The sequence below is a fragment of the Aricia agestis genome, chromosome 19 (genome assembly GCF_905147365.1).
Source record: "Aricia agestis chromosome 19, ilAriAges1.1, whole genome shotgun sequence".
Lineage (NCBI taxonomy): Eukaryota > Metazoa > Arthropoda > Insecta > Lepidoptera > Lycaenidae > Aricia > Aricia agestis.
Window position 1 is genome coordinate 4,489,641 of NC_056424.1, and position 27,897 is coordinate 4,517,537.

General features: G+C 35.4%; 1 protein-coding gene across 2 annotated transcripts; it reads right to left on the reverse strand.

Annotated features, from left to right (window-relative positions):
- LOC121736651 (M-phase inducer phosphatase-like) lies at window positions 1–27,897 on the reverse strand. 2 transcript variants are annotated; one of them, XM_042127976.1, is made up of 6 exons: window positions 27,691–27,897; window positions 3,931–4,396; window positions 2,896–3,781; window positions 2,623–2,774; window positions 2,097–2,278; window positions 1–1,396 (listed from the first exon to the last, which is right to left on the reverse strand). In XM_042127976.1, the coding sequence occupies exons 1-6, from the start codon at window positions 27,738–27,740 to the stop codon at window positions 1,150–1,152; spliced, it is 1,983 nt and encodes a 660-aa protein (XP_041983910.1). In that variant the 5' UTR covers window positions 27,741–27,897; the 3' UTR covers window positions 1–1,149. The 2 variants fall into 2 exon arrangements, with proteins under 2 accessions (XP_041983910.1, XP_041983911.1); XM_042127977.1 differs by lacking the exon at window positions 27,691–27,897 and adding an exon at window positions 4,982–5,064.

A 27,897-nucleotide genomic window follows, 5' to 3' on the forward strand; every position in this document is an offset into this window, starting at 1 on the left:
AGACTATAATTAATAAGATTATAAAAATAAGATTTTGTAATTCTTTCTTCAAGTGTTCGTATTGGTAAAATTTAGAAAGATACCATCGCTACTTTAAACTTAGAACATAATTTATTTTTTTATATTACAATCTCGAATAAAACCTATGTTCTATAATATATCATTTTTTAAAAATCGGGAAAAATTCTGACGGTGACGTGAACGGAACCTTTTCTGAAGAAATGTACGGCAGTTAAGAATAAAACAATTTTCGTTTTCATTAAGATAAAAAACTAAGGGATTTATGGCACATTCAACTATTGTTCTAGTCGTTAGCTAAGATGAAAATAAAATAACAGTATTAACACTCCTGGTGGCAGAAAATGGAACTACATGATAAATGTTATAATAAAGGTAACACCCAAAAAGAACCAAAAATGTTTTTTTTTTTCAAAATACAAGTTAGTATGTTTTGTCCACCAGATAATGTTAGAAAGTCAAATGAAGAAAGTGTAACAAAACAGAAACTTCTGAAAAAAATCCTTCTTTATGGTTTCGGATAAACCGGTTTTAAAAACATAAGAAAAGTTTTAGTGCATTTGAATTTAGAATTTGGCTAAAATCGGCGTAACGCAGGCGCCGTATTAGTCATAAAATAATTTTTTGGTCATGTTCTAAAATTCTGTCGGTCAGACAGTCAAATAAATGCATGTCATACATAATCTGAGTGAAATTATATCTACAGGTGGGTAGTTCTTAAAACTATTTTGTACTAATAATTTAATATGGCATAATTCTTCTATTTACAATATTATCCTTATAACTTATTTTAAGCTCGGACATTATGGTCTTTTGAAAACCCTGCAGTCCAAGAATTGAGAAGACCGCAGTCTTTTCAAAAGACCACACCCACGTCAGTATGGCATTTGAACCTTCAATGTTAAGCAGCCTAACCTAAACTTAACTACTAATTTAAAAGATTGAAAATTGCCTAGTTGTTTAAAAACTTAAGGCCTTAGTAGTAAATTAAATCTTTTAAATCAGCTAGAGTTCATACTAAAATGTAACCTTAATAAAATAGAAGGCACCAAAATATGCAAAGTATCCTCATAATTAGCTACATTTCAGTGATAGGTTAGGCCATTTTCCAAAGATGGCGTTAGATTGCACTTATAGGAGGAGGCGGTTCCGTTTATGTTGGCCGGTCGCGCTCGGCAGTTGCACGGATCTGTGGCGCCTGAGCTGGTGTCTATGCTCCGGATCCAACATGGCGGTGTATCCGTTAGGCGAGCACATTTCCGGGTAGCGCTTGAAGAAGGCGCGGTAGCCCTCGTGGAGGAGGTAGACTTCAGGGTAGTCGAGGTTGGGGTACACCTCCTGGTTCTTTGCTCTGTCAGACGACCGGAGGAATCGAGACCTGAAATAGAAGGATAGCGTAAGTATACGGCCATAGACATTTTTTTTTATAATAGCTCTTGATTTATAATAGCTTTGACTATTAGATGTTTATTTTCATTAATAAAATAAGATGTGAGTTTGCCAATCTTTCATATTTTTGGCATGTTAAATACGGTCTCAGATCATACAGGATTTATAAAAAAATTGTCTGTCCATAATATATCCTAGTCCTAGTAATATTATAAATGCGTAGTAATAATATTAAAAGTGTGTCTGTCTGTCGGTCTGTCTGTCTATCTGTTACCTCTTCACGCCCAAGCCGATTTAGCTGAAATTTCAAATTTGGTATGGAGTTGGAGATACTTTGGGCCGCGCTACACCCGAATGGCAGCGGCGAGGCGAGCACTTTCAGTGTCATATGATTTTAAACTTTATCCTCATTATTGTAATTATTGATACACAGTAACGCTTGAAAAATCGCGGCCGCCGCTCATCAATCAGCCGGGGCGGCCGTAGACTTCTCAAGCGATACTATGTATTACAATAATGAAGATAAAGTTTAAAATCATATGACACTGAAAGTGCTCGCCTCGCCGCTGCCATTCCGGTGTAGCGCGGTCCTTTGAGTCCCAGGGAAGGACATAGGATACTTTTAATCCCGGAAAAATGTACGGTATTCGCGCGATAGTAATTTTGGCATCACGGAGTCATATACTTACATATTGGGACCTCTCTCGAGTGAGAATTCGCAGTGGAAGACGAGTATACTGCGGCGGCCGTCGCCCACGCGCGGCCGGCCCGGCTGGTTGACGAGACTGAGTATCTGCGACGTCGTATACATATTCACCGCGCCCGCTATGTGACCGCCCTCGTATTCGTACGGGTAACGGCAGTCTATCACCTGGAGAGGAAACATTCAGCATTTAGGACAATTCATGTTTTTGAAGGGTTTCAGAGGGCTGGTTCACGATTTCCGTTCGACTCGGATTCAGAAACTTTACGTGCGACCAGGGGGGTGAGCCAAAATCTTTTCGTTTTCGCTTCGTTATAGAATCGCCGATGAAAATGTATGGTATTGACATAAGCATTCGTTAATATGACGTTGACGTTCGATTATATTAACGAACGCTTGGTTGTTCAAAAATAAAAATTAGCTTTTTGGTATAAATCACCATCAGCATAAAATGTAGGCTGAATTTGGCTACAAGATATTAGAAATTCTACTAATATAAAATAATTAGGTACCTGAAAATCACTTATGCTATCTTCAAATTCCCCCCTCAACAAACTGGCCAATGTATCACAGGATATGGACTTGAGGTCTGCATGATCGCCCATAGTCAGCGGTAGGGCGAATGGTTGCGTGAAGTCACCAATCAAGTCCGGATTTAAATCAGCTGAAAGAAGAAATTAACATTGGTTAATATATTTTGATCTCTAGAACTTATATTTTTGGAGCATCTTGTAAAATGTTTGATAACATTTGAGCTATGTTATACACAAAATATATAAACTTACATCTAGACATAGCAGACATGATGGAGGCGTTGTTTTCAGAAAACGCTCTGTGCAGCACCGGCCTCTTCATTTGTGGACTGCAATTGGCTTTTCTTCTTTTACTGTCCCCGCTATTTAGCTGGTCCTCACTCCTCTTATTTGACCTTTTCAACGGACTCTCTTTTATTGAGAACAAAGAGGCCCTAGATTTTGACGCCTCCGGGTTGAAACTTAAACTCCTTTGAAACGGTTTCTTTACTTTGAGACTCCTCTCAGCAAAGTTTTCTTTGATCTGTCCCGACAGTAGATCATTGAAGTCAGGTAATTTTGGAGAATTGCTAACGTCTTCTATTTCCAAAAATGGTTCCTCGAATTCAGATACGAAACCACTTTCCATAGATGTTGTAGACTCGGATGGAAACCTCCGACTCGAGCAGGGGGAAATCATTGAACCAATACTCGAATCACTCTTCTCGTGCCTCAGAGGGTTTTTGGGTGGTGTTTCTGTGAATTTGAGTGATTTCTTCACTGACATATTACTGGTTACCCGTTTTGATGCAGGTGATGTGAACTCGAAATAGTCTTCATCAAAATTTAACATTCTAGTTGCGCTGTTTGGCTTGTTAAATGATGTCGAGGCCTCTGTGTCTGCTAACGGGGCTCCAAACTCGAAGTTTTTAGCGTTGATCTTCCTCGTCGTCGCTCGCCCGGTTGAAATAATGTTCGGACTGTCTGTAGAGATAATTTCATATTTGGTGCATTCGTCAAAGTTGTGTGAATCAAATTCATCCTCAAGATCATGCAACGTTTCAAACTCCGGCTCCTGCTCAATTTTCTTCTCGGGCACATAATTTTCCTTGTTCTCCTCATCTTGAAACGGTTTTGGAATGGCATTTGTGAAGTCCAACTGTAAGTTGAAAAGAGGATTATTGATAAAAATAACCTAATATACATAGGTAAAACTACTTCATTTGCATGCTTCAATGCAATATTTTTAAATGAGAATTTTTTGGCCGGTTAATCTTTACAAAATAATTAATTATTTGCTTAAATTACCTTTGGCATAGAGAACATAGAAAACTCAGATCTATGAAAGTTTCCAGCAAAGGAACAGTCTCTTGTCTCCTCCTCAAAGTCTAATTTCACCATTGTCTTGCTCATGTGGTCACTGCTCGTCGCAGACATCTTGAATCTTGTTCTTTCTTCAAAAACTCTAGTTATCCTTGTATTCCTTTGGGTGCTGTGTTTGAAGGTTTTCGGTGTCTTTGGTGAGTTTAAAGGAAGGGCTAGAGGCGACTGTTTTAATCTTGCTATTATTGGTGATTGTAATAATCTAGGAGAATTTTGAATTTCACCTAGAATTTTCCTTTTGGGTTGATCGGGTGAATCGTTTGGTGAGAATCTGCTGAAGTCCACAGTTTTGGGGATCATTTTAACCCTAAAGTTATTTGAGAGTGCATCCTCCTGCTTCCTTTTTGTTGCATTGTTGCCTGAATTTATTCTGAATTTCTCAGTGATCAACCTGTAAAGAAAGAAAAATTTAATTAAAAGGTTATAAATTTTAACATATTTATATTTATCGTAACTATTAGAAGACTTCATTTCTTATTACAAAACTAAGAATTACTTAGTATGTAGTAGGTACATATGGAATACTTAATATGTTTAATATTTTTCGAAGTATTTTTCTAACGTTATGTAAGTATAATGTTAATACTTTAAACGAGACAATTAATACAGGATTATAAACAATCAAAGTATGTGTTATCCCCGGAAAACTGCGCATGTTTGAGATATTTATGTTTTCCTCCCTGTAAACTTCTCCCAAAGCTTGGTCTACCAGGTACTCAATCTATTACTCAGTGGTTTATTTCAATTAAAAAAACAATTAACATTAGGGCAGAGTTTAGTAAACTCTAAAATCCCACGATCGATCGGCTTAATATCAAATATATTATAACAAAATGAGACACCCTTCAGGAGGGTTATCAAACACACAATGCACTTTTCTTTAGTCGGGACTCAGGGAAGCGAAATATCGAAAGTTAGTCGTCGAACGGGTTCCATTTGCCCTTTCCCGTGAACCTAAATCACTTTGTTTACCTACTTTTTATCAACCGATGTATTGAATTATAGGTTTTGTTCACTTTCAATAAAAAGCACATGCACGAAACTAATATTAATTATTGTAAAACAAAGTATGTAAAATGTACGGGTGAAAACGGTTAATGTAAGGTAGGTAAAAAAATTATTTGAATGGAGAAAAATAAATATAAGTAAGTAAGTACCTATACCGGTTATCTAATTTGGTTTTCCAAATTGGCGCCTATTCACCTATTGTCATTTGTCACTTGACGTTGACAATTTAATGACATTCGTAAGAATACGTTCAGAATTAAAATAGCGTTTTCGGCTACGAATAATAAAAACTAAGGAATCGTAAATCCCATACTATCATAAACTTATAATATGCATACTATTACATACCGTTTTAAAGGTTCCTTTTGATCTGTCATGTAACGTCAGCCTAGTACCGCTCAAGGTCACCTAAATATTGCAAATGTACACTTTTTTGACAAGTATTGTGGAGCATGTTTTTTGACGGAGTTACTTTTCCTTAGTTTTTATTATTCGTAGGTTTTCGTCATCTAGAACTGCCTCGGGGCAGTTCCCGTCAAAATGGATACGAAAATAGCCGAAGTTTAAATTACTTAAACTACGTGATTACTAGGTCGACTTATGTGTTTACCTACACTACTTCGTGGATCACCTGTTTTGTTCGGCTATTTCCGTATCCATTCGGCCTGTTTTCATAATAACATTTCTTTTTGTTTGTACCTATCAATGTTTCTGTGGCCATCTTTTGAGTACCCGCACGGGTAGCAGTGTTGAACTTATTGCATATTTATCAACGAGGGCGACATCGAAGTCAGTTAAACCTAATCATCAATATTCAGATCATTAGAATATTTTGGGGATGATTTCATGAATATTTGTAGTAACGGCTTAAAATTATTTATGAATCAGTTTCCAAACGGCCGGTAGTGCACTCATCACCCTCCTTAAGCAGATGGGTAAGATGTCGATATTTTTTGTACCTAAAATATGTTTCATGATAATTAGTTTAGCCCTTTTTTGTTCTCATCAGAGTATTTTAAACTAGATGTTGTCCGCTACTTCGTTGCGCTGAGATTCGTATTTCCTTTCCCAGAACTTCAAGTTCTTATATAGTCAATTTTATTCGGGAAGAGCTAGCAGCTAGAGTCTAGACTGATAAACAGCTGACAGACACATCCTATTACTAAGTATTAACCGACTTAAAAAAAGGAGGTTATTGTAAGTATAGTTTTGACTTTTGGTCACTACCTAAATCGTATAGAATTTTGTTATTTTTTATTTTAAGGTTTTTATATTACAGTTTAAAAATGTCTCAAGACGAAAAAAAAATTGCTGAAACCGTGATTTTTTTTGTTTGAGTTTTTTTGACGTTTCATAATGCATAACGGTCCCCTTCGCCGTTGAACACCCCAAGATAAGGAGTGCAATGCAAGCATTGTTCGCGACGAGGGTAAGTTGCACCGAGCTAACGGATAACCAACAAGTTTGATGAAAGAGCTCCTTGATTGAAACGCGGAATAGCTTGACGACCGCCGTTATTCCTGAGGTCATATTCTGCTGACCATCAATTTGTAAGTGATGGTTAGTGATGGTTGGTACTTGGTATATCACTGTTATTTGTATCTTAATGGTATTTATTCTGTACACAGATTCAACATTAATACAGCTTAGTTTCTTGTTCGATCCACTCTGTTTCCTATGAAACTACAAAATTCTCATGAAATGTCAAACCGAAACACGATGAAGGAACAGACGTTTGACATAAGTACATGAGATATTTTGCCATTAGACAGACAGACGGACAGACGGAACAATCACAATAGCACTTAGCTAATGTATGTGAACCGCTGACGTATCTTGTAGAAGTTGTAACTTGTAGTTGACTCTCACACATCGGTTAAAGTTATGCTCAAATGCAAATATGTCATCACTTGCTGTCACAAAAAAAACTGATAAAAATATCCTTGCAGGGCTGTAAAATTATTAAGAAAGTGATCTTAATAAAATGCAAATTTTTTGCTTCCCATTCTTTTAGCCTACTTTTAGCCCTAAAAACCTGTTGACGTTATGAAAAAACCGCTTTAATACAACACAGTAAGGTACCGTTTACAGTTTATACAATTGAAAGGGTTTGCAATATTCAAATTGAAGGTATTGTTGTACGGTGCATCTGAACATTCAAGTTTCTGAACGGTTATGTCAAAAGTCTTTAGTTTTTAATTTATATTAGTCAACGTCTTTAGTGCATTGTGCCAGTAACCAGAAGTTTTAACGGACGGTTTTTTATCAATTTATTTACTTTGACTATGCTTTGACTCGATGTTTCTTAGCATTTTTGGGGTCACTCATTTACTTACGGAGAAACGAAGTATGTCCAAAACTATAGTGAGTAATTAACTAATTACTATTTAGTACAATTGTATAGGTCTACCAGAATCTGATGGCAAAATGTGAGAAATTAAATTGACTGTAGCAATAAAACATTTTGATCCTTTTTTTTCTTATAGCGGCATTCTGTGTGTGAAACATCTCCAATGATCAAGGTTTGATTCAATGATTTTGATCTGCTGTCAAAATTTGGCATCAGATTCTGGTAGACCTATACCTACATTAGTTGGGAAGGAAAAACAGTTTTAACAAGATCTACATCCTCAACTTCCTAAAATATCTCAATTCTAATGTTACCCACGAATGGTTTTCAGATGGCAAAACAAAAACCACGAACCGCAAATCTTAATCCCTATAAAATTACGTTAATCAGCAAAAAGTGACGCATAACCGAACCATCTGTTGGAGTTTAAATTTAGTCAAGGTTGCCAGGATATCAGTTGTAACGGAGCGTTGCATCCTGTGACCAATACTGTAAACTTATTGGAGGTTACAGGAATTCGAATGTTTCAAAATTCAAATTTTTAAATTTAGAACGCAACGACATTTTCTGATTGTGTTTTCTGGTTTAACGGGAATTCGAATATGTCAAAATTTTTAAAAGAACGCAACGACATTTTTTTGTTTGCCAGTCAGTGAGATTAACGTGAGGTGTGTTCTGCTCCGTAGTTCGTTCACAACCAAATTGTTGTAAACATTTGTTGTTGAAAGATATTAACCGCTGTAAAGGGTCTGTTTAATACATTATGCTCAAAATGTATTTTTTTTGGACTAATTAGTAATTACTCAAAGTTAAAAAAAGTATAATGTATTTTGCTGTTAAGGTGCTTTTGTTTACTTAGTTACATAACAAAAAAGACAAATTAAGTGTCCAAAGTCTTTATAAACAAAAAAAAACAGCTATATCTCAGTAATACATTTTCGCACATACACCAAAAAGGGTAAAGGTGCGTAAAAACGCGCGATGCATTCAACTTCTTTTTAAGAGATCTTCGTTTTAAAAAATTAACATTTTCTACGCTAGGTATAACATCTGTAAAACTGAAGCCTTATCTACTTTATTATAAACTTATTACGTGCTTATGTTACAGACACATGACACAACGGACAACCGAACGGGGATAGTATCGATCGGGTAACGGTCATATTGCACTGGGGAGATAGTGTGCTTGGGGTTGCTATACCTAATTAAATTAGCAGCTGTGAAACAATACCATGACTCAATTTACATTCGCAACCTAGTATTAAAAAAAATATAGAATTTGAATTCCATTGTACGATCTGACCCAAACTCTTACCCACGGGAAGCTGTGACCGTTACATTACACAATATCATATCAATTTTGTCGTGGATCTTCAATGGTTATTTTGTTATTATCCCTCGCCCACCTACAATAGGATCATCAGTTCAAAGGTAACGTCTTGGCGCGTGCGCCGGCAGCTGCGGAACAAGTGAATTTAAATCTTGAACGCAGCTGCAGTGTTGCAACTTGCAAATATAAAAACTCCCCCGCAATGCAACGACAAGAAAGTAAATCGCTGGATGTTGAAGAAAGGAAGTAGACATAAAGTGACCAGAGTTCGTGAAGAACACAATATAATGTTGTAATAAACATGATAGATAAAATGAAAAGAATTACTGAATAGAATATCCTTAATGAAGTAAACCAAAATTCTGAAAATGTTTGAGAAACAAATTAAAAAAAAAGAAATAAGAAAGTGAGGGGAAAGGGCAAGAAACAACGATAATACCTTCTTATAACACTAATTTGATTTACGAAAGAAACTAATTTGATTTATAAAAAAAAAGATTAATAACGGCAAGAAATCGATAAGAAGACAAGTAACGGTAAGTTACAGCCACCCCAGCTCATCAGTTCATAATGTAACGTCTCGGCGCGTGCGCTTGCAGCTGCCTAGTACAATAGCGACAAGTGAATTTTAAATCTCGAACACAGCTGTAACGGATGCAGTATTGCCAAACTAAGAATACACCAAGGAGGTATACTTTTATAATAGAAATGAAATGTCAAATAAGTTTAGCTTAATTATTATTTCCTCCAAGATGATATTTTATATTAGGCAATATTAAGTGCGATTTTAGTGGTAGGAACAATAATATAGTTATTCAAAGTATAATCAGCTCTTAAAATAACAAAAGACCAGTCACATGAATATATGTAACATGATATTTAATCTAGATATTGGGCAATAAAATAGGTTTTAAAAGGAATGTCAGGAGAACTATAACTTGCATCAATTTTTTATGAGTAGCGTTTACTTCCTGTGTTACATTTTTTACGCCAAGGAGCGACAAGTGAATCTGTAGCGCAGCTGGGAGCGCAGATGTGGTATTGCACCTTTATGAATAAGGCGTTAGAGCGTATGCAATTACCTCAATTTTATATAAAAAAAGTATAAAAATCACGTAAATTATGAAATGTTTTTATTACCTTTGAGAGTAAAAATTTGATTAAAAAAAAGAAAATACGTAAATAGAAGGACCTTATGGTACCTATAATGTAATGAAATAAATTTAGATTAGGATAATTTTCGAGACAAGGTGAAAACTAAAATGTAAGCTAATCAACTTTTTGTTTGTTTAATGCATCTTACACGTCTAAATTGAATCGATAGATCGGAAATACTATTTATAGACCATAAATGCGATAAGATTTGACAAAAGCGAATCTTTATTGTTATTTATATCGTGGAAATCGCGAAGGAGCTTAAGGAAGTAAGGGGGAAGAAGGCAGATGTTCCCTACTTTGATAAGCAATAGGCTATTGCGCGATCAAATGGCTTGAGACCACATTGCAATCATAATTTTTAAGTTTTGAAGAAAAAAATTTATAAGTCCAACTGGATAAAACATTAGGTATTCCAATTTTAAAAATAGATTTAAAAAATCCACCATCAATGAATATTAAAATAGGTCCGGATGCGGAAGCACGTGTACGATCATCCAATTCACTTTTATCCGTATTATCCGTTTGGCGTTTGTTTTCACTTAACGCAAAACTTGTCAATAGACAAACGGAACGGGTATAGAACCGTTCGAAATTGGAACTATTTTGTTTCATTTCCGGGAATTTTACATTTTTTTAACCAAATTAATTAATGTCGTAATAATAATGTCTTTACAATTGTGAATATAAAAAACCTTACGTAAACCTAATGTGAGTAAATCAAATGGACAAGTAAATTAAAAAAAATAGGTTTATCTCTTCATTTTATTATTTTGAAAAACCTCCCTCGACGTCCAAATAATGGGCCAAATCAAAACCGTTACCGATCGATATGGTGGCCCATTGTACATTGTTCGTTATTCAAATTCGAGGGTGGATTCGTATCACCCCTAATTGGGCATTGTTTATTTAATCTTGAACATAGATAACGGAGTCATGGTTTCATCATCCGAAGTTTGAAAGACTTCCGAACTACCTACTAATAATCAGCCACTAAGATTCTATCAGGTAGAATAAGGGTATTTAGGGCTAGTTACTCAGGGTATTGCACGGTGCACCATTATCCATATAAAAGTGGAGGATGCAAGTCATAACGAATGGTACGTAATGATTCTGAAACTCGATACACGTGGAAGTCGATACAAGTCCTGCACAAGAAAAATCAATAAAACAACTATAAAAGTGCGGTAGCTTGCACTTTAAATTATAATTAAATGTTTAGTTTATGCAGTTCCCGCGTCTTATGTAAGGATAATCGTAAATTTGCTTCAATTTGTGATTGTAGTTGCTTCCACAGCGGCTTGTACTATTGCATTAATAATACACTTTATGTTTGATAAAATAAAAGAAATAGAAGAGTCCTAGGATTCAAATTTATAGGATCGTTAAGTTGCAAAACGGCTGGAAACTAGTAGGCAGTATCAACAGAACCGTTGAAGCTTTGAGCCTAATTTCACAACATTGCCTCAGCCTTACACTACTGTGCATAAAAAATATAATATCCTTTTAATTGTGGAACGTTATTCACTGTAAACAAAGACCCTCACAATTTCCTCCGAGCGTCTTGCGCCGGAAGCCGCGACCACCAGGATTCAAGCTCCACTTGTCTGTGCCCTCCTCATGTTACGTGAAATCACAACGTACTTTACTAACCATAAATTATAGACACACTCCTATAGTGCTTCGTTCTAACCTGTGAAATATTTGATTAGAGAACTTTTTTTGCTCGATTTTATTGAAATTTAAGAAGCGCTGGCAAAATTTTTGAAATAAGAACAAAATAGTGTCGTGAGGCATATGGTGCGCCAACATTCAAGTTAGAATCATTGAACAAATTTCATGTGTGAGTGCACGCGCAGACCATCTGGTAGCGAAGCGGGAGGGAGATACGGGAGGTCAAATTATATAAATAAATATGAGCTGCCTATTAACACAGGGGTGGGAAAAGGAATCTCCCATACAACTTCATCGCATCAAAACAAACGCGGATATCCAGACGTATCAATTAAGCAATTGAGTTTAGACCTTGTATTTGTAGTAAAAAATTCCACCAGATCAGCAAAATTTAATTTTTTAGCTCTTATGTCGTTTGCACAGCCCACTTGAGAATAAAAAAGTGCAGCTATTAAAGGCAGAAGTCATTTAAATGTTCAAAAGCGGTAAACTTGAATGAAACGTGTCATTGAAAAACTAATCTGTTGAACCTTTTTGGCTAAAAGAGTGCAAGTGCACGTGTTCTAACGGAACGGATTTGAATTTCAAAGTGTCGTGTGTAAAAAATTGGAACACACTTGCGTCGTCCTGCTTCATTACACGGTCCTAAACGATTTTCCGTTAAATGTTTTAGCTGGAAAGGGTAGAACTGTGTGATGCCAGGACGAGACGGTCGAAAGCGATATAAATACCCAAGCAATATAATACGAACATTATTTATGTTCTACAGTCGTTTTAGTGAGTAGAACATTCAATTTGTTATGTAAAACCAATGATGAAATACTCAAACCAGATATGTTACTACCGCACGCGTTGTAAAGCTTCAAATACGGCCCAATTGGGCTGTCTGTTGTTTAGTCTGCATCGAGCGTAGTCACAAACGTGCCGCGTCTTGTCTTACCTAAATAAGAAAGTAAACAAAACACATGGAATCTCTTACCACATGTCTTGATTGCAATAAATACCTCGATTATTTACATTTTCAATTATTTTTTCAAACAATCTGGAAAAATCGAATTTTCGTCATAGCTCAGGCGAAGAAAGAGACAGCGATACGATACGACGTTTAAAAATAGAACTGTCTCTTTTATGTAAATGGTTTTTCGTATCTTTTGTTTCACTTATCTGTCAACTTTGTCAATGTCTGCAATTTTGAATTTGAAAATTGTTCGGACGAGATTTAAGCCGGAAAATAGTATGGACGTAACATATCTGTATAAGTAGAATATCATTGTGTAAAACACAAATTCACTTTCTTGTAAATTTGTGCGACCATAGACAATAAAAAAATAATAATTTCAAATTTAGAACAATGCCGAGCGTGTTATTTATTTTCATTGCACGGATCCTTGGCCCCTTTAACTGAATTGGTCCACTTGTTACATCTGTCCGCTTCCTCTTAATAAACAAAGGCATTTTGTTCATTTTACTTTAAGTAACGATTATACAGTGTGGCGTTGGACTCTAAATTGCTCATGTGTGAAAACTAGTGTTCCATGTTTCTTTAGAGCAGACAAAGCTTCCTTTTATGATCAGCGTGGTCTATAGCTAATGAAACTGTGTAATAAAAAAGCCTTTATCATCAGACATACATAACAAATCATTACGAACGACCCAAATAAAACAGTAACAAACATCTAATTGACCTGCTTAGATTATTAATATCAACGCGTTCTTATTCCGCTTAAATTGAGTGATTGATCATACTATTACAACGACTGCTTTAAGCATTGCCTAACCTACTGATCGTGATGAAATTATTTGTCAAGTAAATGATGGAAGATTGGAAGATTCTAAAGTGGTGGATGATGAAGCTTTTGTAGATGAAGATGTAGATACATCAATAGATGTAACAAGAAACATTCCAACTCATAAGCTTAAAGAGGGTAAAGCGCAGCCGTCTCGTATTATTATAATTAAACCAATAAGTTTATTGACGCTAAGCACCCATTCGAGCATTCGTAGAATTGTCCGCGCACAACGGGTGCAGTGTATAAAATCCGTTAAACTTACGTCATCCGAACAATACAGGCGTTAGACTGTGGCAGTGTGGTCAGGCGCCTTGTTTTAATATATTTAGAACTTTTCAGCGACAGTTTCAAAATTTTTCAGTTTTATTTTTTTAATCAGAATTAATTTAGGCAATGATCTTGCGTAAAACAATATAGTGACATATTATATTATAATTAATTGTACAGCATATTCATAATTATCATTTCTTCGGTTACAAATGATGCTAAGTTAATTTTATCTACAAAAAAGACCGAAACATAAAAAGCAAGTAACCATTTTGCGTAGACCGGTTTAGTTTTATAGCGAAATTTATTATAATTCTGAATGAATTTTTTATTAATCATTCTCCCGATATACACTCGGTTCTCTTGGTTCTCACGGATTTTTTGTATATCATCGAAATAACTAAATTACTTATTGGCAGTGGAGTTGATTATATCGTGCTGAATAACACACTAATTTTCGTGTTGTTTCTAAGCATGTTCGTAATTATGCAGATTTTTTTTATTTTCCTGTTGTGCATTGCTAATGAGTAACTAACATAATATTGTGTGTTATACATTTAAATTTCCGTTACATTATTATCAACGTCGCACCATGTTTCTTTGATAAGGTTTTGTGCCAATCGCGCCTCACTGAAACGGTTTGTTTGTGGTACATAATATTATTATACATACATATTATATTGTTCTCGATCGAACATTATAAAATTTATATCGCTAAATAATTTACTGTTTCTTTAGTAGTTTTGTTACTTATGTTTAGTACTTTGATTGCCATAAATTTTTAATTTTCAAAAATTTTAAATAAAATATTTTTTCCTTTCTAATTCCACCGCGCGAAATCTTTAATTTACAAGCCGTAGCCCTCGGGGTCACGACCTGTCAAACAAAAGGTACGCCATTTCCCGTGCGAATTTGGATCATCTGATTGTCTATTGTTATTTTTTTTTCTATGCTTCCGTAAGATGGGTTTGAGGGTGCTCCGAGATGAGATCTGCGAGGTTTTAGTGGCGGAAGTATAAGGATCAAAGTCGAATAGCAATTTGTAAACTGCCGTGAAATTATTATTTATAATGAGAGTAATGTTACATTGCGTTCCCAGGATGTCGGGAAAGGCTTTGTCAGATGGACATCTCGGTCCTCGGCCCTTATATTGTTACAAATCTTAAGCTCTGAGATATTCAATATACCGATATCTAGGGTTGCCATCACCCAAATTGCCTTCGCCGGTCAGGCACGACAAAATTCCCGGACATTTGGTCGAAATGTGGTTATTTCTCGGGACACCTCTTAAACAGTAATTACGATAACGTCGTGCCAATTTTTGTTTTTCCAACAAGAATTTGTAAAAAAATGACTAACTCAAGTCCATGCAAGAAACCGTGTGTATGCTTAGCGAGTTTTTATCTTTCGTTTATTGCTGCATGACTTAGAAGTTAAATTTCTCTCATCAAAAGTGTCTGGATTTCACCCGGACGCTTTTCAAAAAACCGGCCGGACGCACCCCGGACGCCCTTCAAACTAGGACAAATCCGGGGAAATCCGGACGGATGGCAACCCTAAATATCGCCAACCTTTCGATTGATTTTGAACAGCTGATTTGTAATCATTTTTTGATATTAGGGAAGCCAACAGTAATTCCCCAATGTCCAACAACCTCATATCTTTTAAACGAGCGCCGTAACTGACTATACCAACAAACTTTTCTTATCTCGCTGTAAGAGCAAGATCTTGTTTGAAAATTAGATGTAAAATGTTTGTCTATGGCTTAAAATTTAAATGCCACAGGTTCTGGGACGTTAAGAAGTAACTAATGTACCGACACAAACAACATATTACACAAAACATAAGTCCCGGTACAACAAAAGCCTTAAACTTTTTTTAATGTATTTGGGAAATATTTATATTCTATTTTAATTGTACAATTTTTAGACAGGCTGTCTGATGGAGCTGTCCGGAATATAAAGCGAACAATTTACATAAAAATATGTTTTAAACTTCCTTTCGCCTATGCTTTACCGAATTCCTCGTGGTATCTTCTATAAGTTTCGCATATTAAATAATTAAAAAGAAATAGAAAAGGGTTGAAACAAAAAATATTTTTGATTTTGAACTGCTGTTGCACAAATTGAATGCTGCTAATAATGATGCAGTCTAAGCACTGGTCCGCTTAGAGATTGTTCAATATTACTAACATCCTGCTCAGATAAACGACCACCATGTAAACAACGCATAAGGAAAGTCACAGGAAATATTTATGTCTATTTTACCTATTAGTAATTGTAGTATACCTACATTTGTGATTAGATAAATATAGGAATTACTATTGCTAATAACAATATCCATAAATAATACTTAAATGATCCTGAACTGAAAATGACATTAAATCTATAAATATTACAGTTGAATAACTAAGAAAAACTTCGTAAGTTAAAACTTATAACAAACTAGAAAATATAAATGTAACGTAGAGCTTCGTATAAGTTACTCTTTTACTATGACTCTACGGATTTAGAGCAGAGTAATTATAAGTGTAGCGTCTATAAAGTAAATCTTTTTAAAAAAGGAACTTGTTCTATTGTTAAAAAAAAGAAGCTGAACAGGCTCCAACGGCCGACAGCTATCTTTTTCTAATGCGTCTCTCCCACGCATGTATGATCCGGAATGCTAGCTTTTTACCGCGGCGCCGCTCGGAAAATCTCCATTCTCAGTATCCGTCCATATCAACTTTTTCTACCAACTAGAACAGAAATACACGACAATTTTATATTGAGTTATGTTAAAACGACGACGTAACGACGTACCGTACGTCTCACTTATTTAACAGGGTAATGACCTTCGAAAACTGGCTTCAGAGTCGATATATCGCTTCAAGCATGTCACTTGTATAACGTCGTTGTAGGTAACATCACTGCAACCGAAAATTTTTAATCAAATTTTAAATTAGAATAACAACCTTTTTAAGAATAAAGAAACAAAGCTGTTGCACTTTGTTTCTTCATTCTTAAAAAATTGTTAAAATTTAAATCGTATTATTTTTTAACACGTCTTGTTAACATTTAAATTATAGGTCTACCAGAATCTGATGGCAAATTTTGATGGCAGATTTTCAAAAAGTATCCTTGATCATTGGATAAATTTTTATATTTGCACTAGCTGTCCCGGCAAACGTTGTTTTGCCATAAAATGATTTTCCCTGTTTCCTGTTTTTTTCTATAGACCTCATGGAGCCCGAGACCTTTCCAACAAATGCAAAACCGTGGAAATCGGTTCGTGCGTTCTGGAGTTATAGCGTCAGGAAGGAAAACCCGACTTATTTTTATATATTAGATGTTTCACACACAGAACAAGCCGCTATAAGGAAAAAAAAGGATCAAAATGTTTTATTCCAATTACTCCGGTATTGCTGGTCAATTTATTTTCTCACTTTTTGCCATCAGATTCTGGTACTATACAAGATGGGATTCCTAAGGAATCGGAAATAAAAAATGTTTATAGTCTATGGTACGGATATGACGTATCAGGCCATAGCGCTGTTGGCTATGGTTTTATATTGCAAATTAATACTAGTAGGAATCTAGAACCAGAATGTTTTTGTGATGATAAAAAGAGATTAATGACACTTAATGGTTGCTATTTGAAAGCATTGCTTGTTTATGTTCGAAAAAACTTGCATTTTCGCAATACGCGCAAGTATTCCGAGATTTAATTTGCAATCTAGAAATACATCAATTTAATGATTTTACAAGTCACTAAGATAAAACAGTACGAGGTTACTCGTTGCATGTAAGAAAAAAAAACAAAAAAAGTAAAAATATCTAAGTTGTTATTAAAAATGCCGTTAGCGTTATTTTCAATATCAACGAACAAGTTCATTACCAGTTGCATAATAACCGTCACTATTTGAACTTGGAACTTTCTATTTACACATTCAAATTACGAAACAATCCGTTTCCAAATTTGAATCTTAACCGTTACTAGCACTGTACCGCACGTATGCTGCATTATTTTCTAATCTTCCTGGAACCAAAAAATGTTGAATTGTCTCTTATAGTGAATCTTATTTTTAAAGAAGAAGGTAACGAACTATTACGACACTTTCGCGTTGGTGCAGAGGAAGTGGTCAATTGAAAGTAGTTAACACTTGAAGAAGACATAATGAGTTAAGAGGAAATGTTGCAATGACGCTACAGGATAAAAATAAAAATATAGATGGTAATAATAATGTTCAAAGACACGTTACAGACGACATGTTATGACTTAATACTTAATTCACCCTCTAAAGAACCTTCTGAAGAACTGTTACTGATTGAATGATTAATTGGTGATCATCAGTGTTATGATGTGGTTGACAAGTGTATTACTGATCAGATCAAATAATAAATGAATGCACCGCCCCGGATTCCGGAAAGGAGTCATTTGTTTGAATTAGATAAGGGGTTATTTTCGAAATGCTTAAAGCGAACAAATTAATCCTAAATTGAAATACATATGAAACGTAATTTAAATTTAGGATTAATACTGGTCCAGAAACTAGTTTTTATTTTTTTATCAGATTTATTAGTTTCTGTGATTATGATTGCCGATGTTTCGACTTTTCTTAGCTGGTCTGACCTGCCGAAAAATATCTAAAATTAAAATAGCAGTTTGCGAGTCGTGACACCGTACTTCCTATTCGCCATATTTTTGTCGTGATAAGCTCAAGAATTTGTGGCAGTTGGCTGGTCGGGAACGGAAATTACGTCATAAGCTTAAGAGAGAATACTAATGCAAAATATACTAATGTCTCTTATCCTGATATATTAAAAAACAAGTTTTAAACGTAATGTTCCAAAGATGAAATCTGTACTGGTTTGGAAGCGTTTTGAATCATTTTTGGGATCGATGAAATTGTTAAACGATTAAGTTCTTGTAACTTACAACTTTAATTAAGATTCCTTTAACCTAGCAATAACCTTAAGTTGTAGAAAGGATTACTCTAACTCAGTACAAGGTTCAAGATTTCTAAATCTTAGATCAACCCCAAGAAAAGCGGCTACTTTCAAAATCATAACTCGCGGGCAATTAGATTATCTCTTTTTTCTTTTATCTGGCAATGGCTAAGCGTCTCCACTCTTCACATATTTTTTATGATCCCGGTATGACTTGAATATATTATTCGTACGAGACGACGCTATTTGTTAGAAAGAGATATGAGATAACGGCCGCGCGTGTTTTGGACGGGATTTGGTTTTTTTATTGGGCCTCTTGTGTGTGGTTCCGGCGGAGGCTGTAGAAGTTGAAATGATAAGTACCTACTGAGGCGTTCATTCGAGTTCATGGTAAAAAATGGTTGCTTCGCTTGTCTTGAAATGTTCGAAAAGAAGGAATAAAAGTGAGTCAAGTTTAGAAAAAAATATAAGCTTTTAGTGACATAATTTGCTTTATAGTTCTAATATCCAAAAGCTGTTACTATTAAAGTCTACAATAGCTATTTTGACTATCCCAGTAACATGGTAGAAACCATTACTGAGTATAGTTCCCAGGACACTTTCTGAAGATTTGTGTATCGGGAAACACTAGAGCAAATCATAGCTAACTCAGTACGCGCAGATGAAAACGAAAGTAGAAAGTGAATTACCACTAGTCACGGTACAGTTACCTATAAAATGAGCTCATTATCCACTTTTTTTTGTCAACAGACTCACTTTCAATGACTGCAATTGACGTCTTTATCTCCACACTATAAACTTAACTAGTCTTGCTCTTGATGCTAACGTCTACTAATTAAGCTTATCTTAATGCCTATTACGAATGCAAAAACGCTTGAAGTCTATTTAGGCGATTTCTGACATTGAACAGATTATAATTAATTATTTATTCCTTTGTCCCTATGAAAAAAAAAGAACCTTCCAACCAAGAACCTACCAAGGGCCCTAGTTTACCATGTTGTGCAACTATGTTTACTAAATACATAGATATAATATTTAGACGAAGCCAAGACGGCATCAAGAAATCCGATAAATCAATTGAAACCTGCACTCACTCGCACTGTGTGAGCTACTCCTTATCCTGAGACACTAAAAAACATAGACAATATAAACCGGGTTGGAAGAATGTCGAGTAATAGCGGTGTGTAAAAAACGGGGTGAGACCATAATGAACTCTATGATTTTTCATGGATACGTCTTGAGCTTCGGAGATTTGTTTTTTGTGGACCATCAGGGTTACTCTAGTTCTTTAGATTTTATCGACGGTGAACTCGAAGAAAGGGTTTTGACTTTTGATGTCCTTACGTGACGTCACGTAGTCAAGTCGATTTGTTTTAGGATGTTGGAACGTCTCGAATTTTATTAGAAACCAATTCATACGAGTTCTTTTGCGATTGATAGAAACGATATTTAAAACCACATTTAAAATTTTGTCTTCAATAAACATGTAGGTATGTATTTCTTTCTTGAAATCGTCTTTGTGCACAGCCAATAAATACTTCGGCCGGAAATTTTAATGTGCCTAATAGGAACGTTCCAATCGATTTACAAAAACTATAATATTGAGGCGTTAAAACTTTTTGCTGACGTCGAAATGATATCATCGACATCGAAATCAAGTTCACATGAACTAGAAAAACCTATCGGTCGCATGTGTGGTGAGGGCCTTCGCCTTACAAGCTTTTTTTATCGGCAATGGCTTTATTTCAAGGCTGGAGGAAACCACAGATTACACTGCATCAAAGCGGTCGTTCGTCCTTTGTGATACTACCTAATGGACCCGACTGCGTCTGTGTTAGTTTTATCGCCTCCAGATAACATTACGCCAATCATCTTAGTCACTCCATAATCTTGATTCCTGATCCGCTAATGCTTTGTAGATGGGTAGTCTGAGTTTTAATAACTTCACAACTTACCCTCTTACTAATAAACGCTGTATAAGCTTTGAATAGTTAAACAGTGTTTTGTCTTCTTCAATCCAATTAAAAATTTCACTTGTGTGACAGGAACAAAACACTGTATAACTATTCAAAGCTTATACAACGTTTATTAGTAAGGGGGTTAGTAAATAAATTCTAAAAAAGTTATAATTATTACATGTATATATCGCCTTGCAACCTCTTGACGATTTACTAAAAAGAATTTAATCGATTGTGACGTAATGAATTCATTTTATTCGTCAAAGTGCTGCAGATTAGCAAAACATAAAAAAATAAATGGCAACACTCGATTAGGGTAAACCGCCACCTGCGGTACACTTAGTGCTCCCACTTGGCGAATTAAAGCGTATTGCGTTGTAATAAAGTTTATATTCTATTGTTTAATTTATTCCTATTGTTATTTTTATGGCGTTTGATATCGATCCAATGAGTTCCCTAACTTTATTGATAGAGCAATATGTACGCATATTTTCTGAAATTGCAGCCGACTTCCTCGTTTCTGTTTTTCATCAGCTTTCGACTTTATGGAGTCATTCTAAAATACTTCAGTAATCGTTTTACGAGTTGAATAAAAAAGACCACAGTTCACAAATCACAATACAGTAGTTTTAGTGATGAGTGCAAAATTACTTAAACATTCATCAGCATCACAAAGTGAATGGACACTGGCGACTGGCAAGTTCCGAATTTAAATATTGTAATCGAAATCTTTTTGAATTTCGAACAATACATTTCTCTGAAGTAAACACGCAATGTTACCATATTGCGAAGCCAAAATTACTAATGACAATATAATATGAGATATTAAGATACTAAAAGGTTTTTGGGAAAAGTAAATTATCTCTATTGTTATATTCCTCTGAAAGATAATTAGGTGAAGACAGCCAGTGAGGAGATGAATGCATTCGTGCGGAACAATTTTGGCAACTGGATTTAAATATTTGATGAGATGATGAAAAATTAAAAAAAATGTTGGTATGTATTTATTTATTTGAATTTTATATTTGGGCTTAGGTATTAACTCCAAAACTATGAAAATTGAAACTGAAATGGATTTTCTAATAGCACCAAGTGTAACAGTCCGTGTCGCGCACACGCCACCCTCTATGGGGTGCGCATCTGGTGGGTTGAACGAACTGGGGGTAGGTATTGATTGCGCCCGCGCACCGCGGGTGTACCGTTAATGCGGATTTGAGGGTTAATTCCCTCTTGCACTTGGATAAGTACACGCCATCTATTGGGTAATTTAAAAATAGTTTAGAATATTTTGCTACTTATAAAATATTATATTTTATAAGTAGCAAAATATTTTAAAATAATAATATTGTCAACGAACCTTAAAGGGCAATTTTATAGTTAGTTAAATCTTAAAAGTCAATAGAAATGTTTAGTACAAGTTATAGGCTTTTTCGTCATAATGTGTATTTTTTTTATTAAACATGAATATTGAATTCATGTTTAATAAAAAAATAGGAAAATTCTTAATACTTACAAAAAAAAAACAATAAATAACTGGACATTATATTTTATGCCCTATTAGGAAAAATAATAATTTAGGAGCACGCTGTACCTACCAAGTTCAGCGAGGCTATAATGGTCGCTTTGGAAAATCATATTATGAATCATAATATGATTCATTTTTTAAAAATCGCAAAATTGACGTTTGCAATTCAGATATCTAAATTCGTACTAATTTGACATTCATGAGTTTGACAGTTTTGACAATTCATTTTGTGAATTGATTGAGAGGAATTGCTAAATGTGACCATTTTGCTGCCCCGCTGAAAACTGCCACCAAGGAACGAAGAAACGACATGGCGTGTCTAAAACTCTAAACACACTATGCCGAATTTCCGCGGCGGAAGTTCGGCTTGATTTCGCCTGCAATGTATTAAATTACCCATGACACACCATGCCGAAATTCCGTCCTGTTATATTGTATGCGTTTGACATTGCTGACGTAATCATGGGGAATTTCCGTCGCGGAAATTCGGCATAGTGTGGTTAGACACTTACAATCAAAATACACAAACGACTTATTTAATTTTTCTCCACAGTAGATATTTCAAACGAAACAAAGAAATAATACTTCCCCGTTTTTTTTAATCTGTATAAGCTTAGCGTATCAAATGGTAGTCGGCTCCAGCAACGTACATGGCCGGCCACCGTGACGCGCCGTTAAAGTACGTTAGTAGTTAGTACGTTACCCCAACGTAGCTAACGCTTCTATGACATATGCTCATATTTACATAACTGTGTAAAGTGTCTTCCGGGATCTTGTCGTAGTGCTAGGTTCGATGACCTTCTCAAAATGGTGGAATGATCCTCTTTGCCGGATACAATGATTTTTCGTAATTCGACCCCTTTTCAACTATTTCAGAACTAATGCTGACTGCAGATTCTTCAACTGACTGCAACTGATCAAGATAAGAGAAAATCCCTTAGTTAATTTGATTTCCCCATTATTGCAAAACGTCAAAATCGAAGACGAAATTATGCCTGAGCAGTAAGCAATGGTATAACAATTTAAAACTACATATTATGTAAAACGGGAATGTTTTAGTCTTTTAGATAACCTGCGGTCTATGAACAATGGACCCGTATAGTTTTTATCTGCACTCCTTTTTTTGGTGGTAGAAAATAAGTCACTAAGCTTTTACACAAAAAATGTCTACAAAATGGTGTCTACCACAGGTTGCAAGCAAGTGATTGCCTTTAAGCTAGTCTATACTAATATTATTAATGCGAAAGTGTGTCTGTCTGTTCATTTATTTTTGTGTCCATCTGTACCTCTTACTTAGCACCTACATCTCAAAATCAATTTTATAAATTCGGTATGAAGATACTTTGAAGTCCCTTTTTAAAGACGTATGAAAATGAACGGTTACCGCGAAATTAATTTCGGTCTACCAAAGTTCCGCGCAATATCTAGTACTATTATCTATACTAACTTAATATTATAAAGCGGAAGAGTTTGTTAGTTAGTTTGTTTGTTTGTTTGAACGCGCTAATCTCAGGAAGTACTGGTTTGATTTTAAAATTATTTCAGTGTTAGATAGCTCAGTTATTGAGAAAGGCTATAGGTTATATTTTATTACGCTAAGACTAAATGGAGCGGAGAAATAGAGGAAAATGTGGAAAAAACGGGGGAAATTATTTGAAAGGGCTTATCTCACGAACTACTAGAGCATTTTTTCTGTTATTTGGATCAAATAAGAAGTAGAACACGTAAAGGATCATAGGCTTTTTTGTGGGCAATTTTTTTGTGAAATATCTAATTTACGCGGGCGAAGCCGCGCGGAACGTCTAGTATTATATAAAGTGCGAAAAGGCTTTAAATGAACGTGGGCGGGGGCGCTGCTTGTAAAGGAGAACTGTCAAAAATGTCATTTTTGTATGATAGAAGCGTTAGTTCCTTTTTTTTGCCACGTTCATTTAAAGCCTTGCCGAGCTCTACAGTACAACTGACTAGTGAGGCTTTAAGATAACTCCTATTAAGGCGATAATAAACGCGGCACCTAAAGGGACAGGGATTTTACGACTGTTACAAGTTACAACTTTAACGTTTATATTGCCCTAAAAATACCTACCGGATACTGCATTCTTGATAGTCATCTAAGTGTCTTACCATTAATATTTACAAAGCCATAAACCCAATAGTTTTATAGTATTTCTTGTAACTCCAAAGGTGTCCTTTTTAACATTCAAACCAGTGCCATGCGACATGCCGATTTATTTGGAAGATACCTATTAAGTATCTGCTTGTATTTATTACAATGAAAGATTATCATAAGTTATTATAATAAAACTACACGTATATTTATAGGACCACCATGATCGCGGGCCGAAATGGTTGAGCCAAATTTTATTTTTGACAATAATTTTAGTATCTCCCAATTTATTATACGTCCAGACAAAACAAGGTGTGTTATAAGACGTGTCTGTCTGTCTTTATGTTTTTTTTAATAAAATAAGGCGGCAAACGGGTCACCTGATGGAAAGCAACTTCCGTCGCCCATGGACACTCGCAGCATCAGAAGAGCTGCAGGTGCGTTGCCGGCCTATTAAGAGGGAATAGGGTAATAGGGGAGGGTAGGGATGAGAAGGGAAGGGAATAGGGGAGGGTAGGGAAGGGAATAGCGTATAGGGGATTGGGCCTCCGGTGGCGGTAAACTCACTCCGTCGGCGAAACACAACGCAAGCGCTGTTTCACGCCGCTTTTGTGAGAACGTGGTATTTCTCTGGTCGAGCCGGCCCATTCGTGCCGAAGCATGGCTCTCCACGTCTAACGTGTGTGTGTACGTATGTATCTGCCCGTGGCATCGTAGTTTCCAAACTGGTGGACCGATTTTATTCTATTTTTGTTTGTCTGAAAGCTGATATGATCAAGAGAGTTCTTAGCAATTATTGAGTTCACCATGATTATCCCGCGACCCGCTCAGTGTTAAACTATCTAATATATAAAATTCTCGTGTCACAGTTTTCGTTGCCATACTCCTCCGAAACGGCTTGACCGATTCTCATAAAATTTTGTGAGCATATTGAGTAGGTCTGAGAATCGGCCAACATCTATTTTTCATACCTAAAATTACACAGCATACAGCTAGTAATTTATAAATATTATGGGTTTATCTACGTCAGGTAAGCAACTTACTGGAAGTTGCTTACTTGACGTAGTTATAATTGGTTCAAAATAAGGCATTTCTGATACTTATTAGAATTTTGAATTGGTTTTTTTTTAATTTCTCAATTTCATTCATTACCAAATCCGGATAGTATCTAATATAACTTCTAAGGTTGGGTTGCACCAACTAACTTTAAGTCTTTAACTATAACTTTATCTACAATGTAAACGCCAAATCTTTGGTTAAAATTAAAAATGGATGCCATCAAGACGCCATATTTAACCATAGAGCTCGACAAGGTTTTAAATGCACGTGGCGAAAAAGGGAACTAACGCTGTCATACAAAAACGCCATTTTTGACAGTTCACCTTTACCAGCAGCGCCCTCGCCCACGTTCATTTATAACCTTGTTGGACCAGCTGTCATCTGTCAATTTCTCCGGTCAAAGTTAAGGTTAAAGTTAAATTTACCCTTAACTATAACCATAACTTTAACTCTAACCACTCCTCTGGTGCAACCCAACCTCAGTGGCCTTCTTTCTCATTTGTAATTTTTTTAATGCTGAAGCAAAATTATTGCCCAATTCTCGGCTCTCGCCCGCCCTCAAAAATAAAGGATCGGTCCTTCTAAAAAGCTCATTAAAATTATTAATAAGATACCCAAATTATGATTTAATACTTGCTATCGGTATCTCGCTACCCGACTGAGATTACGATTTACGTGTACTCTGTCAGTTATAACTTATAACTTTAAGGGCCTGTTTCACCACTTTCTGACAAAGTGTTAAACTAATATTGTATTCTGTGTTAACAGGCTGTTCACAACTTTTTTGACAGATTCTCCATACTTGACCTACCAAGTTAATTGGTGGATAGCCTTATCAGGAAGTGGTGTAACACGTCCTTAAAATATGAATTTACGATATTGTCAAATCTAAAAAATGGTAAGTAATTAATAATTATTGACATGTCAGTTGAATCTATGAAGAAAGAATTTGTCTCAAATGAGGTTAAAAACGGTCGCTTTGGAGAATCATATTAAATATTATGAATCATAATATTATTATGATTCATTTTTTTTTAATCGCAAAGTGGTCACTTTGCTTGCAATTCATGTCTAGTAGCCGTGTTCGTTTCATTTTTTCGCAGTTTGGTAGCTGACTGTCAACTTCATAATGGAGTGTCATGTTCTAACAATTTCTGTCAGATTTTAGAACATGACACTCACACTGACACTAATTTTTAACTTTGCGCATGCGCAATGTACATTGAAAAACGAAACGAACACGACTGTTAATTCGTACTAAGTTGACATTCGTCTGTTTGTCAGTTTTGACAATTCATTTGCTGAATTGATTGAGATGAATTGCTAAATGTGACCATTTTAGCCCCGCAGTATGTTAAACTATCTTCAAACTCGATGGCAAAAAATGTAATATATTGATGTCAAAGTACAGGATTCGAGGCCAAATGACGTAATCCAGACGGTACATTCGTTCGTTTGGGTTTTTTAGGTTATTTTCGAGTATCAGCCTGGCCCACTTGCGCTAGTCGGGGTTAAACTTGTGGATAAGATATTATGCTATCTCACAAGTTTTCGTAGTTGTGAAAGAGAGGCAAAGTTTTTTTCTCGCTAAATGTCTTGCTAATCTCATAAATACATTGTTAAATTATGGAAACCCTTGTAAGTTAAGGATACAAAAAGTAAATATTGCATTCACATCTAAATCCATACAGGATTATGCAAAATTATGGTACAACTTCTTAAGTCATAACCTCGCTGACACTTAACTTCCCGCCAATAAATTATCTGTCCTGCTCTTGTGCGAGCAAAAAATATCGTGCACGAGTGAGACAGAAATATAAACATAAATCTTTGTAATGATAACGTTCATGTTACGTCCGCAAAGATAAGATGTAACGTTCATTCATAAATTGCTATTTTTTTATCTGAATGACCCATAACAGTAATAAATAATAATATTATAAATACATACATCACAGATTAAACATTGTACTAAAAGTCCAAGACATTACACTTTAGATACTATAGCATAAAATTGAACAATATTAATTAATATAGGCTATAGAAAGACATTAATATGTACGTAATTACTAAATAATATACATAATATGAAGCACCCCTAGGGTTAATAAACTATTTCAAACTACAAGGTTAAGCAGGTCGGTAACCATAGGCAATTTTAATTTTTAATTCATTGTAAATTGTCAAACCGGTCACTAAATAATACACTAGAAATAGTTATTAATGGATATTAAATATTAATTAAAGCTTTTGTTATAGTTATTGCAGCCTACCTAGTAGGTACCTACTATAGAATAGAAGCACTCTTTTTTGTTTTGGAATCGCAAGTCCAAATTCAAATTTTGAAGAACTTGTTTTATTTCAAGTAGGTATAATATTTCATATTATGTAGCAAAGACATAAAATTACCATTGAATTATAATTATTACGATTAAATCTATTCAGCCCTGTTCTTCCATGTCTTTAGTGTTTATGTTCCGAGTCGCCCCTTTCTCACCCCATAAACACATATAAACATAGGAAAAAATACATACCCGGAGCATTGACAATCATTTTCGCAGTTTTCACTGTTTTCGCCAAACATTTTGATCACAATAGTTCAATTTATCACTCGGTAAACACAGGCGAAGGCTTTTAATTTACAAGTCCATGATGAGGTTATGTTTTTAAGTTTTACAGTGACAGAGCGCGAACCAACGACGTGTCCCCGATCGCGGTCTGGCAGCGACTGAATGAAATAC

Bases quoted from the DNA above. Each gene is read 5' to 3' on its own strand.
- LOC121736651 (XM_042127976.1), bottom strand. From the start codon at position 27,740: ATGTTTGGCGAAAACAGTGAAAACTGCGAAAATGATTGTCAATGCTCC. The intron at 2,279-2,622 runs GTACCTAATTAT...TTTCCTCTCCAG, and splicing joins ATAGCATAAGTGATTTTCAG to GTGATAGACTGCCGTTACCC. The intron at 1,397-2,096 runs GTAAGTATATGA...CTTCTATTTCAG, and splicing joins CTCGAGAGAGGTCCCAATAT to GTCTCGATTCCTCCGGTCGT.